We start from the raw sequence: 20,493 nt of genomic DNA, 5'->3' as shown, positions 1-20,493 counted from the left end.
TGCAAAAATGAAATGGCCACCTTTTTCCGGGACAGGTACTCAGAAGGAGCCATGCAGTTTTAAGGTACCTGCACCCACTCACAGTCAGAGAGCCACATACAAAATTATCCAGCGGATCAGTATTCAGCATTAAAAATAAGACGACGGAGGGAGAAAACCAACAACCCCAAAACATCAGCCAAAGCCACCAAATTTGCCTCCATCTGTTAATCCCCAACATTTCCACTGATCAAAGAGACGCGCTTTTTGGTTAGCAGTTTTTGCAATCTATACAGCTATACCCAAAGCAGATTAATGTCAAGAAAACAATCTGACACCTCTACTCTATGTTTCCCTTAGTCTCATCCAAAAACCTACCAATAGCCTCCGGGACATAGCCTCCTTTGGGAATTGAGGACCCAAAGAACCCCCCACTCGATTTCGAGGGGATGAAACTCAGGGAGACCAGATGGTGGGGGGCTGCTGGGACCGGACCAAACTAGCCCAATTCACAGCCTCCGCAGAAACCGGGGTCCACTTTGCGTTCAACGGGTGTTTCTGTTACTTTGGGCCTGTGAGCCAGACTCCATCACAGTCATCGCACCAATGCTGTACACTCAGAAATGCCCCCTTTCACAGGGTCACTGTTCCCAGGGCCAGCCTGTCTCTTCTCAGGACACCGATTAACCCAATGTGTCAAGCTCCCACAACGAAAACAGGCCATGTCCTCACGCTGTCCAGTCCTGTACATCAGGGACACTCGCAGAACCTAGGAAGCGTTGCTTAATGGGATAAAACCATGAGCACAAGGGGACAGGACGCGGCAAACCTCCAGGGCTTTACAGCCAGAGGAATCCTCCTAATACCCTGTAGGGCAGGGATATGATACAGAGTGACCTAGACAAATTGGAGGATGGGGCCAAAAGAAATCAGATGAGGTTCAACAAGGACAAGTGCAGAGTCCTCCACTTAGGACAAAAGAATCCCATGCACGGCTACAGACTCGGGACTGACGTGCTAGGCAGCAGTTCTACAGAAAAGGACCTGGGGGTAACAGTGGACAAGAAGCTGGATATGAGTCAGCAGTGTGCCCTGGATGTCAAGAAGGCTAACAGCATATTGGGCTGCATTAGTAGGAGCATTGCCAGCAGATCGAGGGAAGTGATTATTCTCCTCTATTTGGCATTGGTGAGGTCTCATCTGGAGTATTGTGTCCAGTTTTGGGCCCCCCACTACAAAAAGGATGTGGACAAGTTGGAGAGAGTCCAGCGAAGGGGAACAAAAATGATGAGGGGGCTGGAGCACAGGACTTATGAGGAGAGGCTGAGGAAACTAGCCTTGTTTAGTCTGCAAAAGAGAAGAATGAGGGGGGATTTGACAGCAGCCTTTAACTACCTGAAAGGGGGTTCCAGGGAGGATGGAGCTAGGCTGTTCTCAGTGGTGGCAGAGGACAGAACAAGGAGCAATGGTCTTAAATTGCAGGGGGGCAGGTCTAGGTTGGACATTAGGAAAAATGTTTTCCCTAGGAGGGTGGTGAAGCACTGGAATGGGTTACATGGGAGGTGGTGGAATCTCCATCCTTAGAGCTTTTTAAGACCCATCTTGACAAAGCCCTGGCTGGGATGGTTTAGTGGGGGTTGGTCCTGCTTTGAGCAGGGGATTGGACTAGATACCTCCTGAGGTCCCTTCCAACCCTCATCTTCTAGGATTCTATTAATAGGGCAGCAATCGTACCCCAACTCGCTCAGTCTCCGACTAGCGGCTCTTTCCCTAAAAAAGGAGGGCCATTAGAGGGGTGACTTTAGTCTTTAGTGACTTTAGAGAAAGGGCTGAGAGGGGAGCTACAGGGAGAAAAAAAACTCCACCACAATCCCCTCCACAGCCAGCTGCTCAACGAGGCTGAGTGAGGTGAGAAACACAGCACATGAGAGGCCTATTGCCCATTATTAAACCCAATCACCTTCCCCAGGGCTAGGACCCACTCCCTGACACAGGCAGAGCCTGGAGACAAAATCCGCAACCCTTGCCATGGGTTAAACGCTCAAACGCAGGTCCCTGGCCCACTGGGCTGGCCAAAACTCTTCCCGGAATTGCTATTCTCTTTGCGGACAGAGGGAGGCCTGGGTCAGTGGACGTGCAGAAAGTGGTTCCAGGCCGTTTATTGATGGTTCAAGCTATTTTTGAGTAAGGTCACCTTTTTTTCACGAATGTCATGCTCCTGTGGTAGGGGAAGAAGAAGTGTGTTTCTGTCAGAGCTTGGCTTCTCTTTTGACAAATTGTTGATGGGTGACATTTTAATTTGGGGGGGGGAAGCGATTTTAATTGTCCTCTTATTGAGAGATTGGATAGGAATCAGCTGGAACTGCATCGATTGTCTGCTCTGTAATGTTCCACTCTTAACACCCAAAACGCTTGCTTTTGTGAGTCAGGTCATTAAATGCTTGGACATGTGTGTTTGCTTTGCGAATGTTTGCGTGAGTCCCTCTTGCCTTCTCATGTTTTGCCTGGGTGTGCTTTGTGTAGCTGAGTTCCTCGCTTGTGTGAGGGTTGTGTGTCTCAGGTTATATTTCTTGTGGGTATGCTTCTGTTTTGTAGCTCTTGGGTGCATCTAGCCAGTTGTTCCCCTTTTTTGTAGTTGTGATTTGAATTGCCCCTACCAAGTCCTGCACTTTGCATTGGTCTTTATTGAATTCATCTTGTTGAACAGAGACTAGTTCTCCGATTTGTCATGGTTGTTTTGAATTTGAATCCGGTCCTCCAAAGGCGTGATACGCACTTGACAAACGCATGCTGGCTTTTCCTTCTATCCTTCTTTAGAATCAGGGCCATCTAGTCTAACGCCATCTAATTTCTTATTTCAGGATCACTCTTTCCCAAATAACCTTCCACTTTCACAACCAATTCCTCCCTGTTGGTGGGACTCCCGTCTACAGTGGTTTTGCCATGGTTACTTCCTCCAGGCAGAAGAAGCTACCAGAGAACAAGGACCAACAAGGACCTCCCAAGTGAAACCAGGCCATCAGCTAGTTCAGAAGCTTTTAAGAATACAATGAAAAGTGGGCCCTGGCCTCCCAATCTACATGGTAATTATAGCTGGTGGCCGCAACCCCAGCTTAAGGGCTCAATTAATCAGACCTCCTGGGAATGCTCATGGCAATAACAACCTCCCACGGTCATGTAGCAGCTGCCAACCTTCAGACACTCCCACCGTGGGATGGGCACAAATGTAATCAGGGATAGAGATGGGTGTGTACAGGGATGGATAAACAGAGGGCGGTTTCTGGCCCAGTGTAGTCATCGTGCCAGAACAACCAGTAGTGTGGATTCAGCGTAACCAGGCGTTAGAGCAGTAGGGTTCATTTCTCCCCGCTGATGCCAAGAAGCTCCATCAGTATATGAGCATCTTTCGCCTGGTAGTCATTGCCCAAAAAATTAAAAACTCAAAGCTCTTTTTTGGTGTGTGTCCCATCTCTCCACGTATCGTATTTGGGCTTGCGTGTGTGAGTCGGTCTTGTGCGCTTCATGTTTTGCCTTGTGCGGGTTTGCATCCTGTGTATTTGAATCCCTTGCTTATGTGACTCTTGTGTGTCTCAGGTTTGTGTTTCTTGTGCGTGTGTGTTTTGCTCCTATGTCCCGCTTCCTCGGGCGCATCTGGCGGGCCTCGTTTTCCTTGGACGTCTTTGTGTCTATTGCTGATGCGCTTGTGTTGTGCGTCGTTGTGCCCCTCACTTGTGTCAGTCAGAGCCCTGTCTGCATGTGTTTGTGTCTTGTGCTCCTTAGTTCTGCATTTTTCATAGTGTCTCTTTCCACACACCACCTTCCTTCCCTTGCCTGGAGCTGATGGGGGAGCCTGCTATAACTGCAAGCCAATCTGTTCCCTTTCAAAACTCCAGACATAGTTCCTGACCGAATGACACCACGCAGCTGTAAATGTCTCCTTCTCTCTTTCCTTTTGTCCTTCCCCACCTCCCTCTCTCTCATCCATTAAAATTCCAAGGGCACCTTTCTGCCCCTCACAAATAGGGCAGACACCCAGTGGGAGCTCGTCTTCCTTCAGAGAATCACTCTTATCTGGCGAGAATAGAATAACACATTTCTTAGATGCCAGGACGTGGCACGTGTGTCATCACATCGCTCCCATGTTGTGGCATTCTGCTGACAGCAAATGCCTGTTGCTAGCCCAGTCTGTCACGTGCTGGTTGTGCAAATCAGATGCTGTGAGTTCAAGACTGGAGGTGTTTGATCAAGTAGCTTAGAATCATAGACTCGTAGAATCATAGAGATGGAAGGGACCTAAGGAGGTATCTAGTCCAACCCCCTGTTCAAAGCAGAACTAACCTCAGCTAAATCATCCCAGCCAGGGATTTGTCAAGCCGCAGCTAAAAAACCTCTAAGGATGGACATTCCACCACCTCCCCAGGTAACCCATTCCAGTGCTTCATCACCCTCCTAGTGAAAACATTTTTCCTAATGTCCAACCTAGACCTCCCCAACTGCAACTTGAGACCATTGCTCCTTGTTCTGTCATCTGCCACCACCAAGAACAGCCTAGCTCCATCCTCCCTGGAACCCCCTTTCAGGTAGTTAAAGGCTGCTATCAAATCCCCCTCATTCTTCTCTTCTGCAGACTAAACAAGGCTAGTTCCCTCAGCCTCTCCTCATAAGTCCTGTGCTCCAGCCCCCTAATCATTTTTGTTCCTCTCCAACTTGTCCACATCCTTTTTGTAGTGGGGAGCCCAAAACTGGACACAATACTCCAAATGCGGCCTCACCAGAGCCAAATAGAGGGGAATAATCACTTCCTGTGACCTGCTGGCAATGCTCCTACTAATGCAGCCCAATATGCCATTAGCCTTCTTGGCAACCAGGGCACACTGCTGACTCATATCCAGCTTCTTATCCACTGTAACCCCCAGGTCCTTTTCTGCAGAATTGCTGCCTAGCTCGTCGGTCCCCAGTCTGTAGCTGTGCATGGGATCCTTCCATCCTAAGTGGAGGACTCTGCACTTGTCCTTGTTGAACCTCATCAGATTTCTTTTGGCCCAATCCTCCAGTTTGTGTAGGTCACTCTGTATCCTATCCCTACCTTCCAGGGTATCTACCACTCCCTCTAGCTTAGTGTCATCTGCAAACTTGCTGAGGGTGCAATCTACCCCATCCTGCAGATCATTAATGAAGATGTTGAACAAAACCTGAACCAGGACCGACCCCTGGGGCACTCCGCTTGTGACCAGCTGCCAGTGAGACATGGAGCCATTGATCACTACCCGTTGAGCCCGATGATCCAGCCAGCTCTGTATCCATTTTATAGTCCATTCATCCAACCCATACTTCTTTAACTTGCTGATAAGAATACTGTGGGAGACTGCATCAAAAGCATTGCTAAAGTCAAGGTATATCATGCCTACTGCTTTCCCCATATCCACAGAGCCAGTCACCTCGTCATAGAAAGCAATCAGGTTGGTAAGGCGTGACTTGCCCTTGGTGAATCCGTGTTGACTGTTCCTGATCACCTTCCTCTCTTCCAAGTGCCTTAAATTGGATTCTTTGAGGACCTGCTCCATGATTTTTCCAGGGATTGACTTGAGGCTGACCGGTCTGTAGTTCCTTGGATCCTCTTTCCTCCCTTTCTTGAAGATGGGCACTATATCTGCCTTTTTCCAATCATCAGGGACCTCCCCCAATTGCCACAAGCTTTCAAAGATAATAGCCAATGGCTCTGAAATCACATCAGTCAACTCCCTCAGCACCCTCGGGTGCATTGCATCCAACCCCATGGTCTTGTGTATGTCCAATATTTCTAAATAGTCTTGGACTCGTTCCTTCAGCACTGCGGGATGTTCGCCTCCTTCCCGTTCTGTGCTGCCCAGTGCAGTAGTCTGGGAGCTGACCTTGTCTGTGAAGACAGAGGCAAAAAAGGCATTGTGTACCTCAGCTTTCTCCACATCCTCTGTCACTAGGTTGCCTCCCCCATTCTGGAAGGGGCCTACACTTTCCCTGACCTTCCTCTTGTTGGCAACATACATGTAGAAACCCTTCTTGTTCCCCTTCACGTCCCTTGCTAGCTGCAACTCCAATTGTGCTTTGGCCTTCCTGATTTCATTCCTGCATGTTCGAGCAGTGTTTTTATAATCCTCCCTAGTCATCTGACCAAGCTTCCACTTCTTGTAAGCTGCTTTTTTGTGTTTAAGTTCACCAAAGATTTCTTTGTTAAGCCAAGCTGGACGCCTACCATATTTGCTATTCTTTCTGCACATCGGGATGGTTTGTTCCTGTGCCCTCAATGAAGTTTCTTTAAAATACAGCCAGCTCTCTTGGATTCCTTTCCCCCTCATATTAGCCACCCAGGGGATCCTGCCGATCAGCTCCCTGAGGGAGTCAAAGTCTGCTTTTCTGAAGTCCATGGTCCGTATCCTGCTGTTCTCCTTACTTCCTTTTGTCAGGATCCTGAACTCGACCATCCCTTCGCGTCATGACAGTACTTCAGGGGTATGTGTGATCTGTCCGCCGCCTTCAAATCACTAAAGGGATTTAGACGACCAGGCCCCTTGCTAATTTTCACGGTGTCCAATTTCTTTAGTCCCTTTGCAAGGGGTTGCGCTTTAGGACTGAAAGGCAGCAGCAGAGTTGTGCGTGGTGGGGAGCTGTTGTAAGAAGTGGGCCTACAAATTTCCCCCGGCATTGAGCTCAGCTGTGAGGAGTAAATGTTTTACCCAATGTCCAGTCACAAATAACCGGAAAAGGTGCAGACCGTGGCTAATTAAATGAGCCCGAACAAACAGGTGCCCTGGTATCACGCAAGGACTGCCTTCAGTTTGTGCCTGGTAAACGAGAGAAGTGCGGGGCTGGGAAAAACGGGTGTGTGGGGAAATAGGCCAAAGTGGGGAACTGGACAATGGCGGTGGGGCTATTCCACCCAACGCCCCCTTTCGAGGTCCTAAAGGGGCAACTTTAGGAATAAAAATTGAAATGCAACAATTACTAACCAAGGGGAAAGGGAAGGAGCGAGTTTTACCATCCCGGCTGCCACCTTGGCCACCTTCTGGGAACACAGAATCCATCATGACACCACTGGGTCACCTTCATTCTAATCCTGAGAGACATCCGTCCCAGATAGGGCCGAAGAGAGGGGGACCCAACTGGTACGGCCACCTCCATCGGCTATACTCCAGCCCTCACCTGGCATGGCGCTACGTCTCAGAACCTCGGTCAAGGCCACGGAGAGCGAGGAGAGTCCCGGGCTCTGGCCCATGCCTGAACATCTGAGTCAATCCACACAGCCTCTGAGATGTGGTGCTGAAGGTTTCTTTTTCCATCTTCCTCCTCTCCACCTTATTTGTGTCTCTTTCCTAACCCTCTCCTTTTCCCTCCTGGCTAATGAGACTCTGGCTGAGCCGGAGTACACGGGATATTTTGCAGCACTGCTGTAAACCAGTAACCGAAGGCGCAGACAAAAGCAATGCCCTGCCCGGGTCCCAGTCTACCAGGTCTCGGAGGGGTTGATCAGGACATGCACAGCCTCTGTGTTTCTTCAGCAGTGAGGTTGCAAACAGGTGTCAGCAACAGAGAAAGAATCTGCATTTTCCCGCCTGGATTTCAACAACCACAGCTCCAGCTAATTCCTCCTTTCCGCCAAAAGGACAGTTGTTGCCTGTCTGACTTTTATGACACTTTGGGATGGGGGCAGGTGGGTTCCTTCTAAAAACCCTCTCTCCAACTACAGGGAACAAGAGAAGTAATTTAAGAAATGCACCTGACCTGAGCACATTTGAAATGCAGAGCGTTAGCAGGTTTCCTGTCTTTTCTGTGTCTCTAATAAACGGATTGCTATCGGTGCATGGGCCATGCCACTCGGCAGACCGACGTCTGTGGGTACCAAACCCCCTAGGACAGCAGGGAGCTCCAGATCGGCACTGAGAGCCGTGGGCAGAGCAGGGCACGGGGTGCTTGGGGCTGGGATAGTGGGAGGCGATATGTTAGGATTGAACGGCACCGGCAGAGCCGTGCATTTCCAGGCTAGGACTGGATTAGGGAGGTGCCAGGGGGATCAGGATTCAGGGTGCATCTACACATCAAATAAAGGTGTGGGTGCAGCAGGCTAACTGGGTCTAACATAGCTTCACTAGCTTTCATCTAGCTTGCACGGCTAACAGCAGCACTGGGGACATGGTGGCATGGACTGCAGCACGGGCTGGCAACCACAGCAGGAACCCAGGGTCCCTGGCAGGCTGGCACTGAGGAAGCTACCCAAGGGTGAGCTCTGCGCCCACAATTCTTACCTACAACAGAAAGAAAAAAGCTGGGACGTCTCTGCCACCCGCACTGCAATCAGACCTTCACTCACTGGCTGAACACACCCTTAGATGTTTCTTTGAAGGCCAGCTCTCTGGCAGGACTGGTGCTGGGTGTTCCCTGCCCCTGCCCAGCCTGCTGGGTCACTGCTCTTAATTGCCCAATATGGGGAAATCGTCCTTACCCAATAGTTTAATTGCCTGATATCAGGCATTCGTCCTTCCCCAGTTGTTTACTGGCTTTGCCCTCCCACTCCTCCGCCTCCACGTCCGGCGGGGCTCTATATAACACGCTGCAGGACGGAAGGAGGATCAGAGTGAGGTGCAGCTCCCACGACAGCGAAGGAACAAGGACTTGGGTGAGTTGAGGGAGGCTCCAGCAGCCGGGAGGGAGGAGAGAACAGAGCCATGTGGAGCAGCAATGGCCGGGCTTCTTACCGGGAGGCAGCGTGAGCTAGTGGTTGCAGCAGAGGGGCTGGGAGCCGGGACTCCTGGGTTCTAGCCCCACCTCGGATAGAGGCCAGGGATCAGCGATGGCAGCTGGGCTCGGTGCAGCCCCTCACACAATGGGGCAGGAATAACGGGAGGGGCTTTAGGGGGATAACGGGGTAGGAGAGGGAAGGTGCCATGGAGGGAGCCGCTCCCCACCTCGCACTGTCCCCATCCATCTCCCTCTTCTGTCCCCGCGGCAGGACGATCCAGCGACACACACAGCCATGGCTGCGAGGGGACCCCGCCCTGCCGTCCTGCTGCTGCTGTCCGCCTGCCTGGCCCTGGCCAGCGGCGACCTGTGGAACCCCCTGCATGACCTGTTCCGGAAAAATCACTTGGACAATCCCAAGACCGTGGCCACCAACAACAACGCCTACTGCAACAAGATGATGTGGGAGCGGCTGCTGTACTGGACGTACAGCAACACCTTCATTCACGACAGCATCGAGAACATCAACAAAGTCTGCACCACGGACGGGAAGGCCGCCGGGCCCAGCCAGCAAGAGAGCAACAGTCCCTTCAAGATCACCGTCTGCACGTTTAACCCCTGGAGCCTCTCCTACACCGGTGCCAGCTCCTCCGCGAAAATCGTCATCTCCTGCTTGCATGAGGTTGCCGTGCTCTATGTCAAGAGTGTTGCACCCTAACCCTGAGCGCGGAGGGCAGGCAGGGGAACTTGCCTCTTCCTCTAATTCTGCTCACTCCCTTCCACACCCGCCACCACCCCCGGCTCCTCACCCGCCTCTGAACACCGGTCATATCGGTCGGGTGTTTCCTCCCCTAGCACGCCTCCTACAGCATAGCCGCCACTTCCCCGCCCTTCACCCTCTACCCCCATAGCGCCGTCTGCCCACGGCCAGCTCAAACTCTGTCCCTTCATTAAGAAATATCCCCACGGTCTCACCCGTCGTGTTACGTGTCACTTGTCGCTGTTCTCCTCCCCGTATTTGAACCTTTGTCTTTCTCTGCATGGCCACAACTCAATAAACCTGATACCTGCAAAGCAACAACTGGCTGGTTGTGTGAGGTGGAGGGGCTTCAAGGGCAGAATACACTGAGCACGTCACGCGTGTGCTGGAAACGGGTTGTTGTTGTCGTCGTCCATTGAGATTCTCTGTGCTTTCAAACCCTCTCTCAAACTATTTCCCCAGCCTTGGGAACAGAACCCAGGAGTCCTGACTTCCACCTCTGGCCCTGCTGTCACCCACCACACCCCACTGCCAGCAAGAGCTGGGAATTAACCCTGGGACTCCTGATTCTTCACCTGCTCTGTTCTAACCCCCTGAAACCACTCCCCTGCCAGGATCAGGATTAGAAACCAGGAGGCCCGATTCCCAGCCTCCCCTGCTCTAAGCCACAACACCCCACTGCCCTCGGAGAGCAGGGGAAAGAACCCAGGAATCCTACGTCTTCATCCACCCTGGTCTAACTCACTGGACCTCATGTCCCTCCCACGGACAGGCTTACAAACCAGCAGTCCTGATTCTCCTTCTCCTTTCCTCTAACACCCTAGACCCCTCTCCCAGCCCACAACTGGAACTGACACAACCGGTACAAACCTTCATGCTTCAGGGCAGGAGCCAGTCACTAACAGAAGAAGGTCAGGAAGAAACTTTCCCTCCATTCAAGTTTTCCGTTATTCCCCTCTTGGGGGAGAGACGAGGGAATTCCTTCCCCTAAAGCAGCTGGGACTGGCTAATGTCAGAGACTCAGCTGGAGGGACCCTGATCTCTGTCCCCCCCAAAATCATTGCTGAAGGTTGGGTTGGTCCAACTGGGACCCCCGATCCCTCCACAAGAGGAACCATTGAGATTAGTCTCAGGTGGGATTTGAACCTTTGATCCAGGCCCCACTTGGTGTCAACTGGCAGAGGGGATCCATGAAGGTCTGCCAGGAGCCCCTCGGCTGTACAGGTGCCTAGTAATTCACTAAAGCATGGCATGTGAGGTCTGCACCTGGAGCCAGTATCCCCCTGCTCATCAGAATCACTGTGGAATATGCGGATAGGTAACATTTGAGAAGTTAGGTGTGCGTGTTGAAAATGATGCTCTCCAGGCAGGGATCCAGGAGGTGACATATCTTGGACAGGTCCCTTTCAGGCAGGAGGGAACAGACACTGATCTGCTGGTCTGGTCATTGCGAGCCCCCCAACAGGTCCATTTCCATTCTGAGCTGGGTGCTGATGAAGAGATTGCAAAACCTACAAAAGAGGACGGTCCAGGAAAAAACACCAGCGGAGGGTAGGGGATGGCTGTCCTCTGCATGAGGAAAGATCAGGGGTTCAAATGAACAACCAGGATCCTACACAAAAGAGGCAACCAGCCAGCGTGACTTGTCTCATGAACAAAAGATTGCAGCCGAGCCTGGCTGGGAAACACTGGTAGGACGTTGCTCTGAAAGTATCGAGTTCGGTAAGTCTTGGTTCTAGAAGGCGGGTTGTGATTTTATTTTCACTGTAACCCTTTGTTTCCTGACACGGCGAATTGCTGCCAGTTGAATCTCTGTGCTTTGTTCAGTAAACTGTGTACCTGCCTAAGGGCTGGGAGTGAAGCAGAGCAGAAACTGGGGGTGAAACTAGTAAGCTGGGTGTACGTTGGCGACTCAGCCCAGCAGGGGTGTCGAGACCCTTCCTCGGCCCAGGCTCTGAGGAAGGTCACAGCGCCTTGCTACATACACCCCCCTCATGTCCAGCTCCCTGTCTCTGGGGTTGACCTGCACTCCTTCCCCTAGGCGTGACAGGGCATCGGTATTGGCATGGTCCCTACCTGTGCGGTATTGGATGCTGAACGCGAAGGGCTGCAGGGCGAGGTCCCAGCACATCAGTCGGGCGTTGGTCTCTTTCATTTGTTGCAGACAGCGGAGGGGTGCAAGGTCTGTGATGACTATGAAGGGACAACCCAGGAGGTAGTATCTCGGCACCGCCAGCTCCTGCTTTATGACCAGCGCCTCCTTCTCTATGGTCGCATGCTTCTGTTCCCGGGGAAATAGCTTGCGACTTATGCAGAGGCTGGGTGGGATAAGAACAGGTCAGATCAGAGCATCAGATCAGTCCTGCCCCCTATGCTGCTCTCAGGCAGATAGTAAAACAGCCGGCTGAGGGAGATATGCCGCAGGCTACTGCGCCCATGGCTCCTGTGATTGTGGAGAGCAAGGCAGAGACTACTGGAGCGGGGGAGGAGGAAACCACCACTCACACTACCACCCAAGTGAACAAGATACTGAGACCTGAGCAAGCGCAGGCACTGAAAATAACTTCAGGAAACATCCCCCCTGAGAATGTAGTTGCCTGGTTTGCACAGCTCACCACAGTGCCTCAGTTAAATTATAGAGATTATGCTTTGCTCTGAAGGGAATGTCTCCCATTAGACACCTTCTTGGGACTCCTCGTGGATACACAGAGAGGTGATTTAGTCCTGAGGGAGTTAACAGAGGGCGCGGCCGAGGGCGAGGCCGTGGGAGGATCGATCCCCTGCGCTGGGTACTGTGGAATCGAGCTCTGCAATATGCCCCTAACACTCTAACTGATGGCAAATCAAATCATCAGCTGGCTGAGCTGATTTGTCAGAGGGAAAGGGAGTCTCACACTCTGGAGAAATGTGCTGATGAGGGTCCATGGCTGACCCCACCTGCTGAGGGGAAGCCCTCGGAGGCATAGGGGGGCCGGGCGTCCCTGAATCCCCTGATACATGCGACACCTTTAACATCTGATGAATGGGGACAACCCGCTCTCTGGGTGGATTTTGAACAGGGGGCGTTCGGACAGCATATGCGTGTAGATACTGGTGCCACTATTTCATTGATTGATGACCGCTTAGTTCCTGCAACCGTCAAGTTAAAGGGAAATCACCGGCAGAAGTTAGAGGGGTTTGAAGTTCCAGCATAGATATGCCCCTCGCTCATCCCCTTCCTTACACCATTGTAAGGAGAACATGGACAGGGATTTTTGGTTTGGCACATGCTGGAGAAGCAGCTGTTTTGGGCATGAATTGTGTGCTTAAGATGCAGGCTGTGGTTGATTTAGCTGATTGGGTGTTGTGGATTGGATTGGGAATTCCTAGAGTTCTTGCAGCTGCGCACAGGGTGGCAGCTCTTAAAGCACCATTTTTAAACCCAATCACCTTCCCCAGGGCTAGGACCCACTCCCCGACACAGGCAGAGCCTGGAGACAAAATCCGCAACTCCTGGCCATGGGTTAAACCCTCAAACGCAGGCCCCTGACCCACTGGGCTGGCCAAAACTCTTGCCGGAGTTGCCCTTCCCTTTGCAGACAGGGGGAGGCCTGGGTCAGTGGCCGTGCAGAAAGTGGTTCCAGGCCGTTTATTGATGGTTCAAGCTATTTTTGAGCAACTTTTTGAGCTATTTTTTGACGAACGTCATGCTCCTACGGTAAGGGAAGAAGGAGTGTGTTTCTCTCAGAGCTTGACTTCTCTTTTGACAAATTGTTGATGGGTGACATTTTAATTTTGGGGGGGAAGCGATTTTAATTGTCCTCTTAATGAGAGATTGGATAGGAATCAGCTGGAACTGCATCGATTGTCTGCTCTGAAATGTTCCACTCTTAACACCCAAAACGCTTGCTTTTGTGAGTCAGGTCATTAAATGCTTGGACGTGTGTGTTTGCCTTGTGAATGTTTGCGTGAGTCCCTCTTGCCTTCTCATGTTTTGCCTGGGTGTGCTTTGTGTAGTTGAGTTCCTCGCTTGTGTGAGGGTTGTGTGTCTCAGGTTATATTTCTTGTGGGGATGCTTCTGTTTTGTAGCTCTTGGGTGCATCTAGCCAGTTGTTCCCCTTTTTGTAGTTGTGATTTGAATTGTCCCTTCCAAGTGCTGCACTTTGCATTGGTCTTTATTGAATTCATCTTGTTGAACAGAGACTAGTTCTCCGATTTGTCATGGTTGTTTTGAATTTGAATCCGGTCCTCCAAAGGCATGATATGCACTTGACAAACGCAAGCTGGCTTTTCCTTCTATCCTTCTTTAGAATCAGGGCCATCTAGTCTAACGCCATCTAATTTCTTATTTCAGGATCACTCTTTCCCAAATAACCTTCCACCTTCACAACCAATTCCTCCCTGTTGGTGGGACTCCCGTCTAAAGTGGTTTTGCCGTGGTTACTTCCTCCAGGCAGAAGAAGCTATCAGAGAACAAGGACCAACAAGGACCTCCCAAGTGAAACTAGGACATCAGCCAACTCAGAAGCTTTTAAGAATACAATGAAAAGTGGGCCCTGGCCTCCCAATCTACATGGTAATTATAGCTGGTGGCCGCAACCCCAGCTTAAGGGCTCAATTAATCAAACCTTCTGGGAATGCTCATGGCAATAACAACCTCCCACGGTCATGTAGCAGCTGCCAACCTTCAGACACTCCCACCGTGGGATGGGCACAAATGTAATCAGAGATAGAGATGGGTGTGTACAGGCATGGATAAACAGAGGGCGGTTTTTGGCCCAGTGTAGTCATCGTGCCAGAACAACCAGTAGTGTGGATTCAGCATAACCAGGCGTTAGAGCAGTAGGGTTCATTTCTCCCCGCTGATGCCAAGAAGCTCCATCAGTATGAGCATCTTTCGCCTGGTAATCACTGCCCAAAAAATTAAAAGCTCAAAGCTCTTTTTTGGTGCGTGTCCCATCTCTCCACGTATCGTATTTGGGCTCGCGTGCGTGAGTCGGTCTTGTGCGCTTCATGTTTTGCCTTGTACAGGTTTGCATCCTGTGTATTTGAATCCCTTGCTTATGTGACTCTTGTGTGTCTCAGGTTTGTGTTTCTTGTGCGTGTGTGTTTTGCTCCTATGTCCTGCTTCCTCGGGTGCATCTGTCGGGCCTCGTTTTCCTTGGACGTCTTTGTGTCTATTGCTGATGCGCTTGTGTTGTGCATCGTTGTGCCCCTCACTTGTGTCAGTCAGAGCCCTGTCTCCATGCGTTCCCTTAGTTCAAATGTTTCCCTCTCTCTTTCCTTTTGTCCTTCCCCATCTCCCTCTCTCTCATCCATTATTTAAATTCCAAGGGCACCTTTCTGCCCCTCACAAATAGGGCAGACACCCAGTGGGAGCTCGTCTTCCTTCAGAGAATCACTCTTATCTGGCAAGAATAGAATAACACATTTCTTAGATGCCAGGACGTCTCACGTGTGTCATCACATCGCTCCCATGTTGTGGCATTCTGCTGACAGCAAATGCCTGTTGCTAGCCCAGTCTGTCACGTGCTGGTTGTGGCAATCAGATGCTGTGAGTTCAAGACTGGAGGTGTTTGATCAAGTAGCTTAGAATCATAGAATATTACGGTTGGCAGGGACCTCAGGAGGTATCTAGTCCCTCTGCTCAAAGCAGGACTAACCTCAGCTAAATCATCCCAGCCAGGGCTTAGTCAAGCAGGGCCTTAAAAACCTCTAAGGATGGAGATTCCACCACCTCCCTGGGTAACCCATTCCAGTGCTTCAGCCCCCTCCTAGGGAAAACGTTTTTCCTAATGTCCAACCTAGACCTCCCCCACTGCAACTTGAGACCATTGCTCCTTGTTCTGTCATCTGCCACCACTGAGAACAGCCTAGATCCATCCTCCCTGGAACCTCCTTTCAGGTAGTTAAAGGCTGCTATCAAATCCCCCCTCACTCTTCTCTTCTGCAGACTAAACAAGCCCAGTTCCCTCAGCCTCTCCTCATAAGTCCTGTGCTCCAGCCCCCTCATCATTTTTGTTGCCCTCCGTTGGACACTCTCCAACTTCTCCACACCCTTCCTGTAGTGGGGGGCCCAAAACTGGACACAATACTCCAAATGCAGCCTTACCAATGCTGAATAGAGGGGAATAATCACTTCCCGTGATCTGCTGGCAATGCTCCTCCTAATGCAGTCCAATATGCTATTAGCCTTCTTGGCAACCAGGGCACACTGCTGACTCATATCCAGCTTCTTATCCACTGTAACCCCCAGGTCCTTGTCTGCAGAACTGCTGCCTAGCTCGTCGGTCCCCAGTCTATAGCTGTGCATGGGATTCTTCCATCCTAAGTGCAGAACTCTGCACTTGTCTTTGTTGAACCTGATCAGATTTCTGTTGGCCCAGTCCTCCAGTTTGTTTAGGTCCTTGTGTATCCTATCCCTACCTTCCAGGGTATCTACCACTCCTGCACCTTAGTGACATCTGCAAACTTGCTGAGGGTGCAATCTACCCCATCCTCCAGATCATTAATGAAGATGTTGAACAAAACCGGCCCCAGCACCGACCCCTGGGGCACTCCGCTTGTGACCGGTTGCCAGCTAGACATGGAGCCATTGATCACTACTCATTGAGCCCTATGCTCTAGCCAGTTCTCTATCCATTTTATAGTCCATTCATCCAACCCATACTTCTTTAACTTGCTGATAAGAATACTGTGAGAGACAGTATCAAAAGCTTTGCTAAAGTCAAGGTATATCACATCCACCGCCTTCCCTACATCCACAGAGCCAGTCACCTCATCATAGAAAGGAATCAGGTTGGTCAAGCATGGCTTTCTCTTGGTGAATCCATGTTGACTGTTCCTGATCACCCTCCTCTCTTCCAAGTGCCTTAAATTGGATTTCTTGAGGACTTGCTCCATGATTTTTCCAGGGATTGAGGTGAGGCTGACCGGTCTGTACTTCCCTGGATCCTCTCTACTCCCTTTCTTGAAGATGGGCACTAGATTTGCCTTTTTTCAATCATCCGGGACCTCCCCCAATTGCCACGAGCTTTCAAAGATAATGGCCAATGGCTCTGAAATCACATCAGTCAACTCCCTCAGCACCCTCGGGTGTATTGCATCCGGCCCCATGGACTTGTGTATGTCCAGCCTTTCTAAATAGTCTTGGACCTGTTCCTTCAGCACTGCGGGATGTTCACCTCCTTCCCATTCTGTGCCGCCCAGTGCAGCAGTCTGGGAGCTGACCTTGTCTGTGAAGACAGAGGCAAAAAAGGCATTGAGTACCTCAGCTTTCTTCACATCCTCTGTCACTAGGTCGCCTCCCTCATTCTCTAAGGGGCCCACACTTTCCCTAATCTTCCTCTTGTTGGTAACATACCTGTAGAAACCCTTCTTGTTTCCCTTCACGTCCCTTGTTAGCTGGAACTCCAATTGTGCTTTGGCCTTCCTGATTTCACTCCTGCATGTTCGAGCAGTGTTTTAATAATCCTTCCTAGTCGTCTGTCCAAGCTTCCACTTCTTGTAAGCTTCTTTTTTGTGTTTCAGCTCCCCAAAGACATCTTTGTTAAGCCAAGCTGGACGCCTGCCAAATTTGCTATTCTTTCTGCACATCGGGATGGTTTGCTCCCGTGCCCGCAATAAGGTCTCTTTAAAATACAGCCAGCTCTCTTGGACTCCTTTCCCCCTCATATTAGTCTCCCAGGGGAGTCTGCCCATCAGTTCCCTGAGGGAATCAAAGTCCGCTTTTCTGAAGTCCATGGTCCGTATCCTGCTGCTCTCCTTTCTTCCTTTTGTCAGGATCCTGAACTCGACCATCCCTTTGCGTCATGACAGCACTTGAGGGGTATGTGTGATCTGTCCGCCACCTTCAAATCACCAAAGGGATTTAGACGACCAGGCCCCTTGCTAATTTTCACGGTGTCCGATTCCTTTAGTTCCTTTTGTGATGGGGTGGCCTTCGTGCTCCTGTGGGCCGAGCGCTTTTTCCCTGTGGTGGGCACAAAATGGCCGCCTGGGGCTCCCACCAGTCTCAAGATGGTGGCCGTCTCTCTTCGGCTCAGTCTTCCCTCAGGCCTTCGCAGGCCGAGTAGTGCCCTCGGGTCCTTAGGTTCTAAGATTTGGGGTAGGGGTGGTCCGAGCCAGCCCTCTTCTTCGGACAGCAGCCCAGAGACCCTGGCTGACAGCAGTGGCTGGCTGCTGCTCTAAGGCAATGTGTAAGTCTTTTCTCTGGGCTGCTTCCCTACCCTGGTCCCCGTTGGGGCTAAGTAGCCACTCCACCAGGCAAGCCCCTGCTTTCCTCTGGCTTCTGCCACTCACTGTTCTTCTTCTTCTTCTTCTCCTTCTCCTTCTCCTTCTCCTTCTCCTTCTCCTTCTCCTTCTCCTTCTCCTTCTCCTTCTCCTTCTCCTTCTCCTTCTCCTTCTCCTTCTCCTTCTCCTTCTCCTTCTCCTTCTCCTTCTCCTTCTCCTTCTCCAGACCTCCAGACCTCCAAACTCCAGGAGCACACTGCCTGGCTGGCAGGGAGCTTATATCTGCTCCCAGGCAGTGCTTAATGGGTCTCAGCTGGCTCTGGCCTCAGCTGACCCTACTTGGTCTCAGCTGGCTCTGGCCTCAGCTGACCCTGATTAGCCTGGAGGAAGCCTTGGGCAGCTGCTAGGGGAACAGGGCCTTGATCATTCTTGGGCTAACATAGCGCCCTTCTACCACCCTCCGGTAGCCCCTGTCACACTTTGCAGGGGGTTGCAGTTTAGGACTGAAGGGCAGCAGCAGAGTTGTGCGTGGAGGGGAGCTGTTGTAAGAAGTGGGCCTACAAATTTCCCCCTGCATTGAGCTCCGCTGTGAGGAGTAAATGTTTTACCCAATGTCCAGTCACAAATAACCGGAAAAGGTGCAGACCGTGGCTAATTAAATGAGCCTGAACAAACAGGTGCCCTGGTATCACGCAAGGACTGCCTTCAGTTTCTGCCTGGTAAACTGGGGAACTGGACAATGGCGGTGGGGCTATTCCACCCAACACCCCCTTTCGAGGTCCTAAAGGGGCGACTTTAGGAAAAAAAAAAATTGAAATGCAACAATTACTAACCAAGGGGAAAGGGAAGGAGCGAGTTTTACCATCCCGGCTGCCACCTTGGCCACCTTCTGGGAACACAGAATCCATCATGACACCACTGGGCCGCCTTCATTCTAATCCTGAGAGACATCCGGCCCAGATGGGGCCAAAGAGAGGAGGACCCAAGTGGTACGGCCACCTCCACCGGCCATACCCTAGCCCCCACCTGGCATGGTGCTGCATCTCAGAACCTGGGTCAAGGCCCCGGAGAGCGAGGAGAGTTCCGGGCTCAGGCCCATGCCTGAACATCTGAGTCAATCCACCCAGCCTCTGAGACCCGGTGCTCAAGGTTTTTTTTTGCCATCTTCCTCTTTGCACCTTATTTGTGTCTCTTTCCTAGCCCTCTCCTTTTCCCTTCTGGCTAATGAGACTCTGGCTGAGCCGGACAACACGGGATATTTTGCAGCACTGCTGTAAAGCAGTAACCGAAGGCTCAGATAAAAGCAATGTCCTGCACGGATCCCAGTCTACCAGGTCTCGGAGGGGTTGATCAGGACATGCACAGGCTCTGTGTTTCTTCAGCAGTGAGGTTGCAAACAGGTGTCAGCACCAAAGAAAGAATCTGCATTTTCTCACCTGGACTTTAACAACCACAGCTCCAGCTAATTCCTCCTTTCCGCCAAAAGGACAGTTGTTGCCTCTCTGATTTTTATGACACTTTGCGATGGGGGCAGGTGGGTTCCTTCTAAAAACCCTCTCTCCAACTAAAGGGAACAAGAGAAGTCATTTGAGAAACCCACCTGACCTGAGCACATTTGAAATGCAGAGCGGTAGCAGGTTTCCTGTAGCAGGTTTCCGGTAGCAGGTTTTCTGTCTCTTTAATAAAAGGATTGCTACCGGTGCATGGACCATGCCACTCGGTAGACCGACGTCTGTGGGCACCAAACCCCCTAGGACAGCAGGGAGCTCTAGGTTGACACTGAGGGCCGTGGGCAGAGCAGGGTGCCGGGAGCCCGGGGCTGGGATAGCAGGAGGCAATACATTAGGATTGAACGGCACCGGCAGAGCCGTGTGTTTCCAGGCAAGGACTGGATTAGGAAGGTGCCAGGGGGATCAGGATTCAGGGTGCATCTACACATCAAATGAAGGTGTGGCTGCAGCAGGATAACTGGGTCTAAGACAGCTACACTAGCTTTCATCTAGCTCGCACGGGTAACAGCAGCAGTGCAGACATGGTGGCATGGACTGCAGCACGGGCTGGCAACCACAGCAGGTACCCAGGGTCCCTGGCAGGCTGGCACTGGGGAAGCTACCCAAGGGTGAACTCTGCCGACTGCCTTGTTACCCACAACAGAAAGACTAAAGCTGGGACATCTCTGCCACCCACGCTGCAATCGCACCTTCACTCACTGGCTGGACACACCCTTAGATTTTTCTTTGGAGGCCAGGTCTCTGGCAGGACTGGTGTGGGTGTTCCCTGCCCCTGCCCAGCCTGCTGGGTCACTGCTCTTAATTGCCCGATATGAGGAAATCATCCTTACCCAATAGTTTACTGGGTTTGCCCTCCCACTCCTCCGCCTCCACGTCCGGCGGGGCTCTATATAACACGCTGCAGGACGGAAGGAGGAGCAGAGTGAGGTGCAGCTCCCACGACAGCGAAGGAACAAGGACTTGGGTGAGTTGCGGGAGGCTCCAGCAGCCGGGAGGGAGGAGAGAACAGAGCCGTGTGGAGCAGCAATGGCCAGGCTTCTTACCGGGAGGCAGCGTGAGCTAGTGGTTGCAGCAGAGGGGCTGGGAGCCGGGACTCCTGGGTTCTAGCCCCACCTCGGATAGAGGCCAGGGATCAGTGATGGCAGCTGGGCTCGGGGCAGCCCCTCACACAATGGGCAGGAATAATGGGAGGCGATTTGGGGGGAAAACGGGGTAGGAGAGGGAAGGTGCCATGGAGGGAGCCGGTCCCTGCCTCGCACTGTCTCCATCCATCTCCCTCCTCTGTCCCCACGGCAGGACGATCCAGTGACACACACAGCC

At 51.6% G+C, this 20,493-nt stretch overlaps 1 protein-coding gene across 1 annotated transcript; it reads left to right on the top strand.

Annotated features, from left to right (window-relative positions):
- Nucleotides 1-8,986: 8,986 nt before the first annotated feature.
- On the top strand, nt 8,987-9,409 carry LOC137161927 (ribonuclease-like). Its single transcript, XM_067561418.1, has one exon. The coding sequence runs from the start codon at nt 8,987-8,989 to the stop codon at nt 9,407-9,409; it is 423 nt and encodes a 140-aa protein (XP_067417519.1).
- Nucleotides 9,410-20,493: the final 11,084 nt, after the last annotated feature.

This window comes from Emydura macquarii, unplaced genomic scaffold (assembly GCF_026122565.2).
Source record: "Emydura macquarii macquarii isolate MOO-44397 ecotype Brisbane River unplaced genomic scaffold, CSIRO-AGI_Emac_v2 contig_2409, whole genome shotgun sequence".
Classification (NCBI taxonomy): Eukaryota; Metazoa; Chordata; order Testudines; family Chelidae; genus Emydura; species Emydura macquarii.
This window is presented reverse-complemented; position numbering and strand designations above follow the sequence as displayed.

Bases quoted from the DNA above. Each gene is read 5' to 3' on its own strand.
- LOC137161927 (XM_067561418.1), top strand. From the start codon at position 8,987: ATGGCTGCGAGGGGACCCCGCCCTGCCGTCCTGCTGCTGCTGTCCGCC.